The sequence below is a fragment of the Phoenix dactylifera genome, chromosome 3, assembly GCF_051530095.1.
Source record: "Phoenix dactylifera cultivar Ajwa chromosome 3, Ajwa_hap1_PhDact_Kaust_v1.1, whole genome shotgun sequence".
Classification (NCBI taxonomy): Eukaryota; Viridiplantae; Streptophyta; class Magnoliopsida; order Arecales; family Arecaceae; genus Phoenix; species Phoenix dactylifera.
This window is the reverse complement of record NC_143192.1, coordinates 3,655,812-3,676,428: the sequence shown is the minus strand read 5'-3', so window position 1 is coordinate 3,676,428 and position 20,617 is coordinate 3,655,812. Positions and strand designations below refer to the sequence as shown.

The 20,617-nt window shown below is 39.9% G+C and overlaps 2 protein-coding genes across 3 annotated transcripts; one reads left to right on the top strand and one right to left on the bottom strand.

Moving 5' to 3' along the window:
- Positions 1-1,676: 1,676 nt before the first annotated feature.
- On the bottom strand, positions 1,677-11,069 carry LOC103720109 (U-box domain-containing protein 44-like). Of its 2 annotated transcripts, none has more exons than XM_008809669.5 (4): positions 10,716-11,069; positions 4,270-4,835; positions 3,859-4,168; positions 1,677-3,513 (listed from the first exon to the last, which is right to left on the bottom strand). In XM_008809669.5, the coding sequence occupies exons 2-4, from the start codon at positions 4,819-4,821 to the stop codon at positions 1,934-1,936; spliced, it is 2,442 nt and encodes an 813-aa protein (XP_008807891.3). In that variant the 5' UTR covers positions 4,822-4,835; positions 10,716-11,069; the 3' UTR covers positions 1,677-1,933. The 2 variants fall into 2 exon arrangements, with proteins under 2 accessions (XP_008807891.3, XP_008807890.3); XM_008809668.6 differs by having other exon boundaries at positions 10,681-11,023.
- A 6,452-nt stretch (positions 11,070-17,521) lies between these two features.
- Positions 17,522-19,256, top strand: LOC103720110 (amino acid transporter AVT3B-like). The gene has a single exon (XM_008809670.6). The coding sequence runs from the start codon at positions 17,680-17,682 to the stop codon at positions 18,979-18,981; it is 1,302 nt and encodes a 433-aa protein (XP_008807892.3). The 5' UTR covers positions 17,522-17,679; the 3' UTR covers positions 18,982-19,256.
- The last annotated feature ends 1,361 nt before the right edge of the window (positions 19,257-20,617 follow it).

Genomic DNA, 20,617 nt, shown 5'->3' with positions numbered 1-20,617 from the left:
TCAGATTTGTGGTGGCTGGGAGCCGACAGCTCTTCGATCAGACTGTGGTCGGTGCCGCAATCAGAGCCGCATGGGAGGCCGTCTCCTATGCAAGACAAGTGCTGGGAATGAACCATATTGTCCTGAAGAGGAACTTAGCCATGATGATCAAGTGGTCCAAGATTTGGGTCGTGTGGTTGGCAGGTTGTGACTGATACACGACATCCACAGTCGTTTGGAGGGAGTGCGCCTCCCATCGAGCTACCCATGTCTTCCAAGAGGTAAACAGTATGGCAGACTGGGTGACATCCTTCGTGGCTCATCACTCTAGAAATTTTGTTTGGGATAATTACATCTCGGTTCCGTCTCCTATGTATTTTCTTCTTTTTTCTGACCTTATGGGCTGCACCCATACCCATTGTGGGTGAGTCGCCGATCCTTCTTCTTTCTTCTGCAATCCTTCTCAGGCATTCTCCTCCATGCCATCATCACTTGTCATGCCACCCGCATCCACCGGTATCGCGACATCGAAGAATAACAGAGCCTTTCGCAGTGACCTTCCATGCTGCCCACCAGAGAGTAGAAGCAGCGAGTTTCTGATGGGAGGTGGTGATATAGGTAATAAGGCCAACAACACATTCAGGGATAATATGAAAACAGAGGTGCCACCGCCGTCAGCTTCGGGGCCTTCGGTGCAGTGAAGGATTACTCTTCCCTCCACAATTTTGTAGACTATATGCTTGTTAGAAGCAAAGTGATGGGTGCAGCACCGGGCTAAACTAGATACTAGTTGGATGTAGGTGATGAGCGTAGGGTTAAGCCCACCTTCACAGTTTTGCAGACTAGAATGGATAAGAAGGATGTAACTGAGGGGTGAAGTTCAGGGGCAACCCTGCCTTCCCAGTTTTGTGGTATTTACTATTTTATTATCAGTCAGAGTTCTTTTTTTACTTTTTTGTTCCATTCTCGAAATATGTTGGATTCGAATGTCAAATTTAAGTAATGTGCACACTCCTAATTGGAATGGATGATCAAGTAACAAGAGCATTCGTAAATATTTGATCATGGTGATATACATGGCTGGAAAAAAAAAAGAACTTGAAAAAGTCATATACATTACTTGGAAGAACAGAGAGATGCATAACTTTGTGCACGAGTGAAGTCCATATATAAGCTCTTATAATTTGGATTGATTGTATTATCAATGCCATTTGTTACCCTTCCTATTTCATAAGAATGAGAAAGGTAAAAAAAAAATTCCCACCAAACAAAATTTCAAACAGAATTTCATCAACAAATAAACAATCTCTACTCTATATCAATTTAATATACATGACCGAACAGAAAGTAAGATGCATAACCTTGTGCATGAGTAAAGTCCACACAAAAACTTTTACTAATTGGATCGACTGTATTCAGTTACAGATTGATAACAACGCCAATCATTACCCTTCATATTTCATAAGAATGAGAAAGGCAAAAAAAGATCCCACCAAAAAAAATTCAAACAGAATTTCATGAACATATAAACAATCTCTAGTCTCTGAAAGGCAAAGCAGATAAAAAGGACAAGAAAGTAAATATGCATGATAGAAAATAACACTTCCATCCTCTTCCACCCGTCACCCCGGAGTTTTGCAATCTATGAAACATGGCTCACTAATCTACCTCATCTGGTAAGCACCATACCTGAAAGCTTTGACCAATGCCATCATGATATTTTATTTTTCAACTGATGAATAGCACCATTAACAATCAACACACTGAATGATTCAAAATAAAGAGAAAAAAAAAATCCCACCCAATATAAAAAATTCAAACAGAATGCAGTGAAGATACGAGAATGTCAAATCTTTCAATAACTTGGGGAGCGAAACAGATAAATATGAGGGAACAAAAGAAAAAAGACATACAAGCTTACTGTACAAAAAAGGCTTCTGTCCTCGCCCACCCATCAACCTCCCATCTTAGGAAATATTCCAGAAAAGTTGGGCAACTTATCTACATGCTTCAGTGCTCGTTCGGCAATCTGCTTTGTTCGATAGTCACCGTGCCTAAAAGCTTCAACTAAAGCCGTCCCCACATTTTGATCTCCTGAAATCTCGTAAGCTATGTCATCCGTCCGCAAAATTCTCTCAACAGCCCAAACAGCTCGTTGCCTGAGTATCTCTGTTTGGTTCTCCCGCAATACCTCAAGTATTGGTTTAATCCCATCTGCATCACATAGCGCCATCACACCTTGCTCGATGTCCACACCATCATCCAACAGCGTGCACAGGGCTGCCAAGGCAGCCTCCACAACCTTCCCATTTGTATGGTCCAAACAGGCAACCAACTTCTCCACTGCCTTCCCTTCTAACAGACAGAAGCTCTCCTTCATAGAACAGATCCCATGGTGGACTCGACACAAGCCAGTTACAACAGGCTGCTTACTGAGACATGGGAATATAGAACAACAAAATCCTTGCTCCGGGACAACCGGAATTCTTGTTTGATGTTTTGACTGTTTTGAGAGATTCTCCAATGCCATAGCAGAGACCATTTGTACCCTATCAAGCCCACTCATCTGAAGAAGATCAGTGAAAAGTGCAGCAAGATTATGATCGCGAGCAAGGGATACGATATCAGATTCATCCTCCAGAATATATGTCAGCCTTGAGAGAACTCTTACAAGCCCTTCAAGAAAGGGAGTGACAAAACGACTACCACGAGTCTCCCCTTGCCGAATCCTGACAACTTTGGAAATGATTATGTCGAAGGCCCCCTCATCCAGAAGACGCCTAATGAGGCGTGAGTCCCCCTCGGGAAGATCAGCTAGAAGCCCAATAGCAGCTGCTTGCTCTTCAGAGATCCCATTATTCTCTGCGATGACCTTGATCAAGCTGCTGAGCTGGCAAGCAGTACCACAAAGGGCATCTGCCAGCTCTTGACCCATGTAAGGTGAAATGCGATGGAGGAGTTTAATAGAAGCCATGCGGAGATCCCTCTGTGGAGCTTCCACAAATTGAATCAAGCTGATGGTAGCACCAGAGCTTTTGATGGCAGCCACTATGTTTAGAACAGTTGTGGAAGAACTTGTAAGTCCAACGAGGACCTGAAGGAGCTTAGACTCAACTGCAGGACCTGTGTTGCTGATGAGATGTAGTAGATTATGAACAATGTCTTCCGAGACCAAGGTTTGGTGGTCATGACCAAGTGGGATAGACTCAATACCAGCACTTGAAGACACAATATTAGCAAGAACTGTTGCAGAGACTTCCTTCAGCCTCATGGGGAGCTGGTTGGCACCAACAGTGAAAAGGTCATTCATGAGAGGGGGGAGAATGCCAGCTTGGATTAGTATCTTGGCACTTGTTTCATAGGATGAAATCTGGTTCAATGCCCTGAGAGCAGATTCTCTTGCTTCCTTGCTCCCACTTCTCATGATATCAACCAGTGCTGAGCCTGCAGTTTGGGTGACAAATACTTTCACATCATTGCTCAAAACAAGCTCCCCGAGATATGCAGCCATAGATAGCTGTGTTTCAGGTGAACCTGCAAAATTTTTCATGGCATACATTGAGGTGAATAGCTTGCAAAAATTGGTGCAGCAACATTTCATCTGTCCAAAATTCACAAGATGCAAAAATTCACTGATACATTGCACTCAGTGAGACTTTCAGAAATTACCTCCATACTGCAAAGATGCACTGATATATTCAAACCACAATTGATTTTACTATAACTTATTACTTTTTTATGGAAGCATCCCTCCCCTTGCATTTACATACCATGCATTATTCATATATCTCTTGTATAGTCAGTCTCCATGGCCAATGTACAAGCAACAAAGAAAAGAAGTTTCAAACAGAATATATAGATATAATAAGTAGAAGGTACCTTCAAGGAGCAGGGTAAGAAGGGGCTGCAGTCTACCATTTTCAGCCATTTGCCTCACATTTTTTTCACACTTTTCCAGATTCTCTAGTGTTTTCTCAGCTCTCTCAACAGTCAAAATGTTTTCTGATTTACTACTTGACATCCCAACTAGTATAAGAATTGCTCCGTTGACCCCACCAATCTTTTCACACACACATTCAGATTTTGAAAGCTCATATAAAAGAGAGACAGCTTCCTCTCTTTCTTGGGAATGCTCATGTGACAAGAACTTTACAATAGTACGAATGGTGTCCCCTGCAGCCATAGCTTCCTGCACATCAAGGAAATTAAAAATATATCATCAAGAAACATACAACTCAAGAAAGATGCAAAAGCAGCTGAAAAAAAAACAGCAACAAGCCCAAGGACAACCTTATTGTCGTTGTCTTCTTCAGCCACAATACGAAGAGTTTCTAATGCTTTGCATCGCACTCTCCTGCTGCTACTCTTCATCATGCCAGAAATCATAGGTATCAAGTCCGCATCCCTTACAACATGCTTACTGGACCTGCTTTTCTGGCAAATATAAGTGACAAAGTTTAGAGCTTGTAAAACATCACTTTCTGCGCTTCCTAAAGTGAGAGATCTACAAGCTTTATCAAGCTGAGCAGCTTCATTTCTTTGGGTCCATTCTTCAATAGTATTCCTTAGAGCAATACTAGGGTTCAGGTCAGTGCAATTTAGCTCTTTCAGTGTCAATGGGCAAATTGGCTTCCTCCCACTGCCCCTGCATTCCTTGAACCACTTCTCAATAGCTTCCCTCTCAAAGGTCTGCCCACTCTCTAGTGTAACAGGATCCCTCATAATTTGTTTCGTAAGTGGGCAGAGAAAGGCCTCATAAATAGGCTCAATGTGCAACTGTTCATGATTATTCTCATTGGAGTGGCTACTAGAATCATAATTTCCCTCCCGATCTTCTGCCATTTGCTAACAAAAACCTATTGCAACAAACAAATTTGTGTTAGTTCCAGGCACCATGGATATGATCAGAACCATAATTATTTAGTAATAAAGTCAATAATAGAAAATTCTTGCACTAACAGAGGTCAAGACCCAACCAAATACAAGCTGCAAAATTAAACCTTAGGCTCCATCCTGCTAATAACCTTGATTACAGGCCTAACTTTTCTTGCAATCATTAAGATAGGACCAATACCTGATGAACTCTGTCCAAACTAGTTGTTTATTAATATCGGATCAGGCAATAGTTGGGTAAAGATGGACAACATTTAATTGTGGTAGCAGGATGAGACAGCTGTATAAAATGATTCAAATTGTCAAGCTGCAATGACAATAAGGTAGGGCCTTCCACATCAAAAAGAACAACTATTACACAAAACAAGAATTAGTCAGTCTGTCAATCTACAATGTTCCAATACCAGTGAATCTGATGGGGACATGGGACAATATTGCTTGCTTATAATGTTCAAAAAAGGTCAAGGCATGAGAGTATACAAAAACTCAGATAATGTGAGATGTAATCCTTGAGGCATAAGATAATCTTCCTCTTATCAAAGAGGATAAGGCATTGTTAACATACTAAATTTCAGTAAAGAACTCATTTTTGATGCTCCAAATGTGGCCAAATCTTAAATTAATGTGTCAAAAAGGTGGCATGCTTTGGTTCAAAGTAATTGTCTGCATAACATGTAAAATAACATATCCTACCATATATAACCTTGGAATTTTCATTTCAAACACAAAACCATGCAAATATAAATAATACATGCCCATCCAATCACATGTGGAGTTGAGCCTCGCATAGAAGGGATGGAAAAACATATGAATTGATCATAGAGGTTCATAAGGCAATTAAAAGAAAAATATCTTCTTCCAAGGACCAGTAGAAAAAGAAAATGATTCATGGACTTCCAAAGACACATACACACTGACATTATATATGTATATAGATGTATATGTGTGTGTGTATATATATATATATGCCTGTGTGTGTAAAATCTGAAACAGTGAGATACAAATACAACTAAGGATGCTTTCACCAGAGATAGTTGTCATGTTAAAAAAGGTTTCAGAGATGAGTATAAGTCAAAAAGAATTCAACTCTGAATCCCTCCAAATTTTCAATGCAGGTATCCAAAGATTAAAAAACAATGAGAAGATGCAAAAGAGACACTAGGTATAAGTAAACTACAAATCAAAGCATGAAAACAGCAAAAGAAATACTGTTAAATTGGCCTTGGTACAACGTTTAATACACCAGAGTGCACCCACTGATGCAAAAGTATGAGACATTAGGTATAAGTGAACTACAAATCAAAGTATGAAAATAACAAAAGACATATTGTTAAATTGGTCATGGTACAACGTTTAATACACCAAAGTGCACCCACTACTGGGCAATCAACTTTATGAGTAAATCCTTGGAGGAAATGTTCATAAAACAATGATAAAACACACATATACACGTGAATCAGATAACAATGCCCTGGTTTTAATAATTTTCACAATAAAAGTTAAGAAGATTATGTGTTTGATAATACATCCCATATACACAAGCACATAATGCGCACAGCCTGTAGGATTTAAAATATTAGTCACTGCAAAATACATGGTGGGCAATCTAAACTTAAAACTCAACTGGTTTTTTAAAGGTAATTACTGATTAATGAATTGTGGACAGTGCTTATAGCCGCTAATATTTTGCATGATCCCATTACTATCTTAAACTAACTTCCCTTAAAGAGCTGAAGGAGGTCTCAGCCTTTTCAAATTTCTTCATCAAACAAGATGTTTGAAAAAAAATCAAAAATGGATGTAATAATTGATTGTTGACTTGTCTTCTTGTTAAAATCACCACTTTTCCTAAAAGTTTAAGCTTTTGGGACAAGTGGTGATTTCAACTTGGTATCAGAGCAGAGGATCTGAGTTCGAACCCTGTCTCCGCACTCTTTAACCCCATTATTAAAAAACTTTCATATATTGGCCTCGCCCATTAAAAGGAAAGTCCGGCCCACGTGTGAGGGGGAGTGTAAAAAAATATATAATATATAAATAAATCTATCTCATCCTATCAGCTTAAGCTTTTGGGACAAGTGGTGATTTCCACACTCCTCCAACTCTCCAGTAAAATCTAGCAAATATATGTATAGATATAAATAGATAGACAAATAGATAGATATGAGAGAAAGAACCATTAATGGATTTCTCTGCTACTAATAAATTAGATTTACAATTAAATTCTTAATCCATCTAGTTTGTCTTTCACTATAGTCTTATATCCACGATAACAGCATAATCTCTTCCAATGCACATAACATTACATTTTTTTCCCTTATATGTAGAATCATAAATAGTTAGAATTTGCTGACTTGAACAATAGTGCCTTCATAGGTATTGGTTGATAATCAGTGACATCCTGTTGCTCATTCTGGAGCATACTTGTATCCTTTGTGTGAAAGAAGGATTCACCTTCCTTCATGCTCATTCACACTGAATCATCCACTGCATGCTTTGAGATCCATGCATGTGTGAATGATGGAGTTCAGAGCACTTTGAGATTTGTGCATTGGGTGATCCAACGGTGGATGGGTGCGAAGGAAGGTGAATCCTTCTTTCGCACAAAGGATACAAATATGATCCACTGACTATAAACGATGATGTGCACAGGTGCCAATAGAGTACAAAAAAAGTTATCACAATGTTATAACTTGTTATCCCAAATGTGCTTCATAATTTAACTGATTCATATTCTCAAAAAGATAATATAATTATTAAAGTCCAAGTGGAAGCATATCAACATCAAAGGAAATTATTCAAGTTATATGTCACACAAATCTCATGCATATGTCCCGTCCAATGATCAAGTAGATTATCACATCAAATGTAAAATATAGTTGAGTATAATTTCAAATGCAGGTAATGGCTCTAGATCTCATCATTCCATCAACCTGTTTTTTTTTTTTTGTTGTTGTTTGTTTTTTGATGCAGCATTTTACCATCCTGTTTACTTCTTTTTTAGATATATATAATAAATCTAAACTACAGGGATGTTCATACAAATTATATGGCCTTGTCATTTTCTTAAGTTGCAATTTCATTTGCTTGTGGTTATTGGCAAACATTCAAACATGACCATAGAATGTCTAAAGTATAAATGAAGTGTGTATATATGTGTCTTTTTACTAAATCAGATTATTCAATTACTTTCTTGATTATAGGAACAATTTATTGCTATCCTACTAGTTTACTTGCTAAGAATATAGACAACTCCATCAAATCACTCATTCACCGATGCCTAAGAATTTGGATTTACCATAAAAGATGGCTCCTCTCATCTCTTCACAAAGAAAATACCCTGCCAATGTATGAGTTTCTATGGGCTTCTCTACGCACTGCCTCGGTACTACAAAATGCACATAAAGGGAGTGCAAGAAGAATCTGTCTTGGCATGGCAGTTCTAGTCTTTATACCCCATCTCATGAAACCCTTCTCTTCCTCCATTCTCGTTATTCCCAGACCTATTATCAAAACACTGTCACCCAACATTTTCTCAGGGTTTTCTTTCTACAGCATCATTTTGATTGACATAGTGAAATCTGGCTGCAATCTCACAACCTTTGATCAGCACAATCTATAAGTGCTCCTCTCTTATTAGGATATGTTATATTGGGCTTTAAAAGTTCACATATGGAGTTTTACTATTTTTCTCCTACCAAAAATCCTGTTTCAAAGTAAATTACTCAATCTGGTATCTCATGATTTAAACTTGATTTGAGTTTTTAGATAGCAAGTCATGTGAATCATAAAAATATCCTTGAGTTTTATATTATTAGACATAAAATATGATTGGGATGGGCCTGGTTGGGCAAGGCCCAGAATTTTTTTTCCAAATGACCTAGCCTGGTCCAGGTTGGCAGTCAGGTGCTGAAAGGCAATAGCCTAGTAAAAGTTCTCTTTTGGTCAGGTTAACCGATGACCACCCTGGCCATTTGACTCCTGGCATAAAGCCAAAAGCTTTATTTTAAACAATGGCAAAAGCAAAACAGAACAAATCCTAAAAATCCAACCACTTCAGTTGCCGCTGCCTGAATGGTAAATAGGCCAAGTGATGTCTATAGTTGTTTAGAATTTGTTGTGGTCTTATTTCAGAACATGATGCCATGCAGTTAAAAGACTGTTTTTATATCCAAAGTAAAGTGATCGGTCGAGAATGCAGGTAGTTGTTTTCCCTAACAAATTTCATCTTAGGAGGCCTGGCTTTTCTTGAAGCATGTGACTTTATGCTCATTACATAAGAAATCACATGGCACAGAACAATAACAAACTCTACCACAATTATCCAATCAATGGCTATTTCACTGGAAAGAAAGTCATTCTACATGAACTAAAATATGTCAGGACAACAACTCTTGGATGTGCATGAGGATGATACAGAAGAGCTTCACAACCTGACACCTTATGGCATCTTTTATTTTTTAAAAATTCCAAGGTACCAATTTCTTTCCTGCAGAGGCTTTGTTGCTTATCGCCCTCCATAAATGGCAATTCCTAGTTCTCTGGTGATTAAATTATTCAACATGATCAATCCACATCGAGGTGCCAAATTGTGGATCATGTACCTTAGTTCCTAATCTAGAATCAAGCAGGTCAGTTGTGACCAAGGTTCGCCGTACCGGTACCGAACCCCGTACCGGTGCCGCACTAGTATAGGCGTACCGAGTGTCGGTACGGTACCATACGCTCGGTACCGACCGTACCGACATTGGTGTACCGATACCGGTACCCATCGGTACGGGTACGGTACGGTCGGTACCGACTGGTACCGACCGGTACAGCAAACCTTGGTTGTGACCACTATAAGGTATCAAAATGGACCCAATTGTCCAAATATCTAGACATCTAGAAATCATCCTTTATTAGAAGCATTAAAACTTCATATATTTGTTCATGTATTTTTTAAAGGCTCTCGATTTATCTTACTTTCTAAACAGGTCATGCTGTAACCCCTGTGAGGTATCAAAATGGGCCCAATTGTCCAAATATCCAGAAGTCTAGGAACCATCCATTGTTAAAAGCATTAAAACTAGATGAATTTGTTCCCGTATTTTAAAAAATTCTCAATTTAGTTTTGTCAAAAAAATGTTTCCTTGTAAGATCCTAACGTACTCAATTGAAAAATCAGTTGATCTTCAATTGTTATCAATATGACATGCTTTAATATCAATGAATTGTTAGATTCTTAAGAAAAATGCTATAAGTGGCATCAACATGTTCCAACTCACAAAAGAGTGAGAAAACCTTGCTATAAGAACCACGCAGCACTGTCCCTGTGAGAGAATGCAAAAGCCAAGTGGCTGATCTGGATATACTAAGCTATTATAAATACCAACCAACCATATCTCCATAACAATAAAAAGATGACCCGTGATACCTTTGAACTGATCACAAATAGGTCAATATACCCAACTTCCCAAAAACAGGTTCAACCTTCGAGTGTACTCGATACTCCTTTATACAAGGACATTTATCTCAAAGAAGGAGTTCCTTCCCTTGTTCCGAATCCAAACACAAAGAGGTCACAATACCCATAATTCCCAGAAAAAAGTTTCAACTTTTGAGGGTGCATTTATTACTTCTTACTCCAAACTTCATTATAAGGATATTTATCCAAAAATTGAAGTTCCCACGAAAGGATAGATAACCAAAATCCACAAAGATTCATCTCAATGCACATCGATTCAAAGCATCCATCAAATGCCAGAACTAGAAAACCCTAAACCAGAAAAAATAAACAAGAAAATGGGCAATGAATCAACAAAAAACCTGCCAACGAACTGGAATAGGGAACCGAATCATACCACTTTGAGTTCTTTTCAAGGTCTCTCCGGACGATCTTCCCTTGGAAGCCCTAATTCGCCGCCGCCCATGCTCCGCCTTCCACGGACGGCCCTTCTAGCCCCGCGGCGCAATCCAACTCCTCGGCCGCTCGAAGGAAGAAGCTAAGAGAGACAGAACAGTCGCAGATGGAAGCGATCAGAGCACGCGCGAGCGCGAGCGCGAGCGCGAGAGAGGGTGGGGATTGAGAGAGGAAGCGCGGAGGAACGAGAGTGGGAGAGGGTTTTTGACTCGCCCAAAGAGAAGGAAAAGAGTAGAGAAGACGAAGCGAATTGATGAGAGGTGGGATAAGACGGAGCGGGTAATTCGTCCAGGCGGCGCCAATCGGTGTTTGGTGGTTGGGGCGTTGTTTCATTTCCATTTTTACGGCTAACCGTTACCGAGGAACGGCTTTTTCACCGTCATAACAACTATAACGGCCGTTATGTCCTTCCGTCATGATTTTGAGTTTTTAGTATTAAAATTATCAAAATAATGACCCTTTTCAGTTGGTTCTATTTTTTGGTTAAAATATATTATTCCATAAGTATAGTTCACTGCTTCACAATTGATGACCAATGTTTGCATTATAACTGGCAGTTAGAAAAGTTATTATTTTATTTACTTTTTACTAAAACAGATGATTTATAACATTCAAATACATATACATCTAATGAAACCAGAAAATAATAAGCTTTAGAGCGCTCTAGACAACTCTCCTTCTCTAATCCACAGTCTATTATTTTATTTATTTTTTTACTAAAATAAATAATTTATATCATTCGAATACAGATACATTTACAGAAGTCAAAAAACAATAAGCTCTAGAGCGCTCTAGACAACTCTTCTTCTCTTATTTTCAGAGTGATTAAATACATACAAAACTACTGCTTTATTTGTCACTCTAAATATATGCTTAGTTTGAAAAATTACACCATCATCCATGGTAGCCTAAATATTCTGAAACAAGAACGACCCTCCTCACTGCCACTAGGGCGACCTGGATCCGGCCAATCAGAGAAGTTATCTTCTTTATTGCTGTCAGTTATCATGCAGAAGGTTATGACGGCCGTTAAAATGTTACAGCCTCCACTTTTTAAACTTGCTACCCTTTTGGGCAAGTTGTACTTGTTTATTGGCCACGAGCTCGTTTGGTCTCCTACAAGTCTAATAAAAAATTGAAAGCTACCGCAGGGAGCATCTGTGGGCATTTCATGGTACAGGACCATGGTTCATGAACCAAGTGTCGGTGGGCCTTTAAAAAAGACATCAGGCTCAATAAAAAAATTTGGAAGGATATTAATCTTCAGTTAAGTACCAAGATATAGACACAAAATTCAATCAACAAATCAAAATACTCGGTTATTAGAACGAAGTTGTACTCAACTAGTAGAGCAAAATTATACTCGTTCAGCAGGCTGAAGTTATACTGGATCAATAAGTCTTTAAAAATTTATGGTGAGTTAGAATTATTTCGGGCATTAATTTAAATGTAGAGTCCACTTTAGATGATTAACCTCAAAGTAATGTCAAAAAGGAAGTTTGAAACCTCCAAAACGGAAAAGTTAGTACCTTAAGTTGGTTTCTACCCGTATTAATTAGCTTCATGCATATTAACTCAAAGTCAAAATGGAAGTTGTGTACCTTCAAAATGAAAAATAGTCCCATAAGTTGGCTTTTACTACTTATTCATAAGCTTCATGCACATTAGCTCAAATATTGTTTGCCAATTATCATATCTAAATGTCAAGTTAAACTTAGCATCATATATGCATCAGCTCTAGTAGTTATATCCTTGATATTTATAATATTGATTTGAAAAGGTATGAAAGCAAGGTAAAAGCTGCTGGCTCTCCACCATATCAAATTGAAGCACTTCATTGTAAGTATCTCATAAATATGAAATGTCCTCTTATGTTGGTTTATTTAAAGTATTAGCGGGATGGCCAACCTTATGAAAGAGATCGAATTGGGGCTTGCCTCTATAATTATACTCCTCTTCTTATCAATCAAAGGTTTTAGATTTGATTCTTGAATAGTGCATCTTAAAAATCTGGACTTAGATAATTATAATGCGGTGGGGCTCCTTCCATTTCTCCCAATAAAAATTGGAAAGATATGAAAGAGATAGAAGTGAAAAGAATGGATGGGATCTTATCCATGAAGTTATATGTGGGCAAATGTCCACGGAAGTGCAGGCGATGATTGGCAAAACCAGGAAGTGTATAAATAGGGATTAGAGATGTATGAGATGGGAAATATAAAAAGTAATCCTGTCAAAGTGAAGAGTGCAAAAGACTACATTGGTGCTCTACTAATTTTTACCATGAAAATTGGTGGGGGGGGAAGCAATTTGGTCTTTTTAGCTGAATCCAATTTAAGTAATTTAAATGAAAATGAAGGAGCATGGCAGTAACAACATGACATCCTTGTTTTTTGAGGTACATTTTAACCCTTTTTTTTTCCGATAATAAATATTTCTCAAGGTTATATATGCAAAAGAAGTATGCTTCATACTGTTTGTGTTAGTTTTGCTTCATCACCTCAATTTGCAATCTTTTCAATCTAAGGATAAAAGAGGTGGGGCAATGGTAATAAACAAGGAAAAACAATTATAATGGCATAAATACAAAAGAAGGGTTCACACTATCAAGAGAAAGAAGAACAATAAAGACTACAGGTAGATAACAACGGAAGAGGAGGACATTGTTGATGGTAGGGGTGGTGATGGTCAACCGTTTAACCCATTTATTTTATTTCAACCCATTGTAGATCAAACTAGATGGCTCGGATATGCCTTTTTGATATGTTCAATAAATAGGTTGGATTCGGGTTAACAGATTTTTGATCTATTATATATCCGATTCAACCAGTATCTCCTACAGTGCCACGTTGGGTGATTGAGCCGAGCTTTGTTGGGTCAAGGTATCGGACCCTGTGATGGAGCTCGGCCTGGCTTGGTCAGGCTCATTTGGGCTTCAAATTGGGCTAGGGTTTGGTTTCATGCTAGTTCGAACCTGAGCCAGCTTGAAGTCCAAAACATTTCTCACGTCGGGCTATGGTTGCAAGGAAACTTGACCAGCCCAGCCTAGTTCCAATCATAAGAACACCATAGTAAGGAGAGAGGGTATCATGCTGAGTGGAGGGAGGGATAGGAGAGAAGTTATAGCATTAGTATGATGTGTAGAAAGGATACGTAATAGGAGGAAGAAGGTCATAAATAAAACAAAGAGGTGTCGAGGAGGAAGGTTGTGATATTAGCATGAATGGTAGGATAGGTGCATGTTGGAAGAAGTGCATAATAAACCTAGGAGCGCTCATTGGGGAGGATGGGAATTCTGTGCTCTATATGACGAAAAAAGGTAGGAGATAGATACGAAGCTTGAGATGGAACAAAGGACAAAGGCCATTTCATTGTGCGTATGCGTGTCCATATGTGTATGGAAAGAGTAAGGAGAGGGGGAGTAGACTTGTTCATGAGTCGGGCTAAGGTAGGCTTGAAGTAGATTTTGCCAAAAGTATTATACAATTTATCGAGGTTCTGCTTGACCTTCGGCCTACCTTTCAGATCCAAGTTTGGCTCTTACTCTAAGTTCGGACCACCACTTTTTTTTATTTTTCAAAAAATACTAAAAAAACTTAAAATATTTTAAATACTTCCAACAACCTACAATATATTCGTTATCTTATTAAATCGGTAAATACATCAAATATAAATAAATAATAAAAGAAAAATAAAAAATAAGTACTAGGTAAGACTTCAATCTCTAAGCTCGAGCTCTGTCATTTGTCAAACGCATCTATTTTCTAGGCTCGGCCCGGCCATTCATGCCTAAAATCTTTGGCCCAAGAATGCCTTAAAAGGCTGTGGGCTTGAGCAACGCATTGGAGAGAAGTGAAGAGAAAGAAGATAGAGATAGATAGATAGATAGAGAGAGAGAGAGAGAGATAAATTTTTGTGAAATAAACCTTATATAGACTCAGCTATTAGGAGTAGATAATTGCAAAAGATTTGATCAATCAGCACGGCCCTTCTTTTAAAATGTCTGTTTAACATTTATTTTTTGCATAAGTTAGAAGCACCCTAACATTTCTTGTGTCAAGTTAATCTTAGGTGCAAATTGAAAATGTTTGGGATTCCAAACTCCAACCTTTTGAAATTTGATGCCATGTTGAGCAAAACAAAAGTCTACCCATGATGGTACGGTACTTTATGGTACAAAAGTCACACCACAGAGGATCTCATTTCACCTTCTCTCTTTTAAACATCCAATCACACAGTTCTCTCTCTAGTAATTTTTCCAACAATGCACCCCAATCATAAACAGCTAAGACACAACATCAAACTGTCTCTTAATTCCTGTCCCATTTTTTGGGTTCAGCTTGCAGTGCTTGTCTCGCATTTTCAATTTGTTCACTTTTATTAATTTGAATTGAAATGTTCTATTATAATTCCTGATATGGACTTTGCAGCATTACTGCAACTGTTAACTGCTAAAAACTATTATTACCAAACAACTATTAATCTATGGCTTTAGTTATTTAGGACTAACATATAATGAACTATAAGTTTCTCATCATTCCATATATTTTAATTGGAAATTAAAAGCTTTCAAAATACTCGCAACAAAGTTGGTATCAAAAACATAAACAGAGGTTGATGTATATTGGAAAAAATATGCAGTAAAGTTTATCCAGATCGATCATTGTTCCCTAAGAATGGCTCTCCAGCTTGATTTTTGCAACAGTTTTCTTATATGCATGGCATAGTTAGAGCTTGTAGTGGGTACCTCCAACTTAGATTAGGCTTGGACATACCATCTAAACGTTTGACCTAAACTTTACCCACCAAGCCTTTATGTTGGGCTCAAGTCTAGCATGATTCACCAACAATTATCGGATTTTGTCGAATTGGTTTTGGATTTGGGTCTTGGATAGTTACTAATTTTTTAATAATGCATGCTCTATAAATTAAGCAATATTTAATGAATTCTATTATCTACTTTATTACTTAAAAAGTAAAAAAATTGACGACATACAGTCAAAAGTATAACTAAGAAATTTTGATAAGAAATTCAGACTATAATATAGAAGTGAGCATTGCATGTGCCTTTACCATACGAAAACCTATATGCGAAGTTTTTGAGAGATTGGATATGTGATTGACTCATATACCTAGTTTCCGAGTCAAATATGGCTCTAGAAATCTCAAGATCTAATCTTCGTACTACGTATAACCACTCTGGTGTTGGAGAAAAGCAAAAAGAATTTAATTATGATACAGTCCTTTCATCTAATCATTGTTATTTTCCTCCCTTCGCCTAGCTGCTAAAAGAGGGGCAAAACAAAAGAAGAGTCAAAAATTCCAACGAGGCCACACACACACACACGGACACAGAGAGAGAGAGAGAGAGAGAGAAACTGCATGCATGTGGATGATGGTGGCAATTTGATCTTTAGCACAACTTATGTTAGCCTGGTGAATTGAGGGGTGATTTTAGCATTTTGTTACGGAAATGTTGTAAATAGTTCGGGTTGCAGGTTTCGTGCAAAAGAAAAGAAAAAAGATTAACCTTTTTTTGCATGATATTAACCATTAGATAGCATTATGCACAAATCTCGGAATACTCTAATTTTCTTGATTTGGCCATCTGCACTTATTTTGAAGTGGCCATTGTGCGATCCAATAGTAAATTTGTGCAAAGAAAGATGTATCTTGCCAAATTCTCATTATGTATCATGTTGCTGGCGCTGGCTAGGATCGTTAACGGGGTGCTTCAGCTTGATATCTCTCTCAATTTCTCTATTTAATCTCGAACATGCATTACATGGAACTTGATATAAATTAGAAAACAGTGGGGGCAATAACTGGCCATAGCATTTTTAATTGTACTTGATAAATAGTATTATTAGCTTCAACTTTTAGGGCGGAACTCAGAGCAGTATGGGAGGAATTCTCCTTCGTGAGATATGCACTAGAAGTTGACTACATCATTCTGGAGGAAAACTCAGCTGTGTTGATTGAACGATTACGGGAGGAGGGATGGGAGGTGCCAGAGCATCTGTTTCTCAATGACACATGACGGATGATGCGGGAGTGCCGTGCTGTCCAGGTCAAGCATGTTCTTCAGAAGACGAACCGAACTGCAGATTAGGTCGCTTCATTTGCCGCTCATCATTTAAGAGATTTTCTATGGACCCAGCAAACTTCTCCTTCTAGTTTGTATAGTCTTTTTGCTAGTGATATAGCTGGCTATGCTCATGCTAGAGCCATGTGAGTAGCCGATTTACCATAATAATAATAATAATAAATAAATAAATAAATAGTATTATTTGAGACGAGAAGATATTGTACATAATAATTGCCCAAATTAATTTCTGCATTTCGAATATCTTTGCCACAAATGACAGTCTCTCTCAAGGAAAGCTGGAAGTCACGCGTCTGCTTTGAATGGATATTATCCGATCCACTTTCATCGTCAGCAACAAGGCAGGGAAAAATAAAAGTTGGACTCACCAAATTGACTACATGTATGCACCAATCGCTACCTTTAATGAAGCACCCATAACCACGTGTGCTTTCATTTTCACGCCCATCGTTCCTTACCACATACGCCAGGACGCGACGTGCCGGCGCGCAGTGGCCAGCCGTGAATCGCATACAGCTTAAAAGATAAAAAGACATCACCCATTTGACGGTGCAGATTGATGCCCTTTCCCAACGTCACGTGGGACCCACAAGTTTTTTTCTAACCATAAAAAACACGTGATATGAGGAGTTCCCTTTTTTTTTTTTTTTTTTAGCTTAACGGAGTTCCCTTCCCCCTCCTTGCTTTCAAACGCCCATCTAAATCCCATCCAAAGCCCTTCTTTCTTCCTCCTCCAGCCAACCCATGAATTAAAGGATCCAAAGAGTAAAACGAAAAAGAAAAGCATCGATCGATCGAGATGGGTTTCGAGAGCATCAAGAACAGCGAGGCGAGCTCGTCGACCCACGGCCTGGTCGACCCGACGAGCCCCCTCCTCCCGCCGCACCCCTCCGCCGCCCGCCTCTCCTCCCAGCCTAAGACCTTCGCGAACGTATTCATCGCGATCGTCGGCTCCGGCGTCCTCGGCCTCCCCTACACCTTCATGCGCACCGGGTGGGCCGCCGGCGCCCTCCTCCTCGCCGCCGTCGCCGCCCTCACCTTCTACTGCATGCTCCTCCTCGTCCGCACCCGCCGCCGCCTCGAGCCCGACCAGGACTTATCCAAGATCGTGGGCGTCTCCAACATCGCCTGCTTCGGCGATCTTGGCCTCGCCGTCGCCGGCCCCGCCGGCCGCGCCGCCGTCGACGTCATGATCGTCCTCAGCCAGGCCGGGTTCTGCGTCGGCTACCTCATCTTCATCTCCAACACCCTCGCCTACCTCTTCCGCCTCCCCTCCAATCCCTCCCCTTTCCTCGCCCCAAAAGCTCTCTACATCTGGGCCATGCTCCCCTTCCAGCTCGGCCTCAACTCCATCAAAACCCTCACCCTCCTCGCTCCTCTCAGCATCTTCGCTGACGTCGTCGACCTCGGCGCCATGGCCGTCGTCCTCGGCGAGGACCTCGTCACCTTCCTCGCCCACCCCCCGCCTCTCCGCGCCTTCGCCGGCCCCTCCGTCCTGCTCTACGGCGTCGGCGTCGCCGTCTACGCCTTCGAGGGCATCGGCATGGTCCTCCCCCTCGAGTCCGAGGCTGCCGACAAAGCCAAATTCGGCAGGACCCTCGGGCTCTCCATGTTCTTCATCGCCGTCATGTACGGCCTCTTCGGCGTCCTCGGCTACTTCGCCTTCGGCGATGACACCCGCGACATCATCACCACCAACCTGGGCACCGGCGTCGTCACCGTGCTGGTCCAGTTGGGCCTCTGCATCAACCTCTTCTTCACGTTTCCGGTGATGATGAATCCTGTGTACGAGGTGGTGGAGCGCTGGTTCTGCGGGAAGAGGTACTGCGCCTGGCTGCGGTGGTTGCTGGTGGCGGCGGTGAGCTTGGCGGCGATGCTGGTGCCCAACTTCGCCGACTTCCTCTCGCTGGTGGGGAGCAGCGTGTGCATCGTCCTCGCCTTCGTCCTGCCCGCGGCCTTCCACCTGAAGGTGTTCGGGATGGAGCTGGGGTGGGGCTCGGTGGCCGCCGACCTGGGGATCCTGGTGCTGGGCCTTGCGCTGGCGGTGTCCGGAACCGTGTCGTCTCTCCAGGAGATCTTATCCTCGGTGGAAGTGTCATGAGTCATTCCTGCCACGATTTGTCGGATTCATGATTCAAAAATCCATTCTTTGATCTCTATTAGCTGAAACTGGCAATTTTTGTGTTGTGTTGTGATGCTTACTTCGGAAATCCGAAGAATTGTTGTTTGGGTTGGGGTCGTTGGATGTGTATCAGCCATTCCAAATGCTCTATTTTTGTTTCCGGACAGAAGATAGCATCCCATCGGAGCTTTCACGCTGTTGGTTTGTTGCAAGTTGTCTCAAATATAGTAAGGAAAGATCTTTTTAGTTGAAAATATTTGTTTGTCATGCCAATGATTTTAGCTTCTAAGATATTTAATAATCTGCTGCTGCTGTTGTTGTTAACTTGGATATGCGGTTCTTGCTTGCTAAATTAGAAAATATATCTATTCTATTAGGGATCATTGTTATATGGGTAGTATTGTCAGTTTAATAAGAAAGCTGAAGATCTCACCTCCTATAAGGATGCCAAATCTCAAATGGGCAATTAACAGGGGGCTCGGCTGGTTTGGGATGGGCTCAGTCTGAGATATCACGTAATTTAGTCAGACTGAGTTACTAATTAAATTTTGAATAAAATTTAATGATGAAAACTATCAATAAAGACTTGCTCATAAAGAAAAGATTTAATTAAAAAAATATAATTTTACCAAATATTCATCAATAATAAAAATTAATAATTTCATAAAGGATATACTGCTTAAAGTTACTCGTCACAGTAGACGAGATCTATAGCACTTCCAAAGCGTTTCACAACCGTTGTCGGTTGCAATCGCTGAGTGGAAACTAGAAAGTGGACGAAACCCTAAAATACTAGTTGCTTAAAGACGACGAAAGAAAATAGGGGTGAAATGGATGAATGAGAAATTTGAGCCTTTTAGTCATGCAGGGTGAATCTAAAGATTTTATTTGAATCAAGTATTCTATATTCGGATTATTATCTTAAATGAGAGTCATCCCATGTTCTGATTATTTTTAATTTAGGTTTGGTTAATCACTGGATATCCGAATCAGAATCTGAGAAAATTATTTGCATCCATATCCGTATCTGAAAGATTTTTGAACTGACTATCTAGATCCGATCGAATCAAAAATAAAAAAAATAGTATCCAAATCCAATACAAATTGAATACGGAAACAAATACGGTGGGATATAATTCAACCCGCGGCTTAGATCTAGAACAACTTGATTGGATTATGGGCTCGGGCCTGGCAAAAATTTCCAAAACCTAAACCCAGCCTGCAGCCCGAGCAACAAGGACACCCAACCAGACCTATTCCTGCCCTACCCAATTTTTTTCCCTCTACATTAAAATTTTAACCCAACAGAACGTTTCCCAAACCTTTTGCCTCCATTAAAGTCATTGAAAACAGATAAATCCTCCTGATCACATCAGTTTTGATGGTTGCAAACAGATAATCAACATTGACAAGCCTATATGGGATGTCAATCAAATCTACAGCCAAAAACTGTACATGGTGCTGAAATGGTGAGTTATTGATGTCATGTCACAACTGCAATTACATACCCCTGCTGTAACATCGCTGATTCCATGCCATATTTCACATTCACTAGATTCAGCAGGTTACTAATCTCTGACTGTCGTCTAGCCAAAAGTCCAAGATACCAAAGAAT

Coding starts and splice junctions, on each gene's coding strand:
- LOC103720109 (XM_008809669.5), bottom strand. CDS start 4,821: ATGGCAGAAGATCGGGAGGGAAATTATGATTCTAGTAGCCACTCCAAT. Junction 4,169..4,269: donor AAGAAGACAACGACAATAAG/GTTGTCCTTGGG, acceptor CTTGATGTGCAG/GAAGCTATGGCTGCAGGGGA. Junction 3,514..3,858: donor TCTTACCCTGCTCCTTGAAG/GTACCTTCTACT, acceptor AAAATTTTGCAG/GTTCACCTGAAACACAGCTA.
- LOC103720110 (XM_008809670.6), top strand. CDS start 17,680: ATGGGTTTCGAGAGCATCAAGAACAGCGAGGCGAGCTCGTCGACCCAC.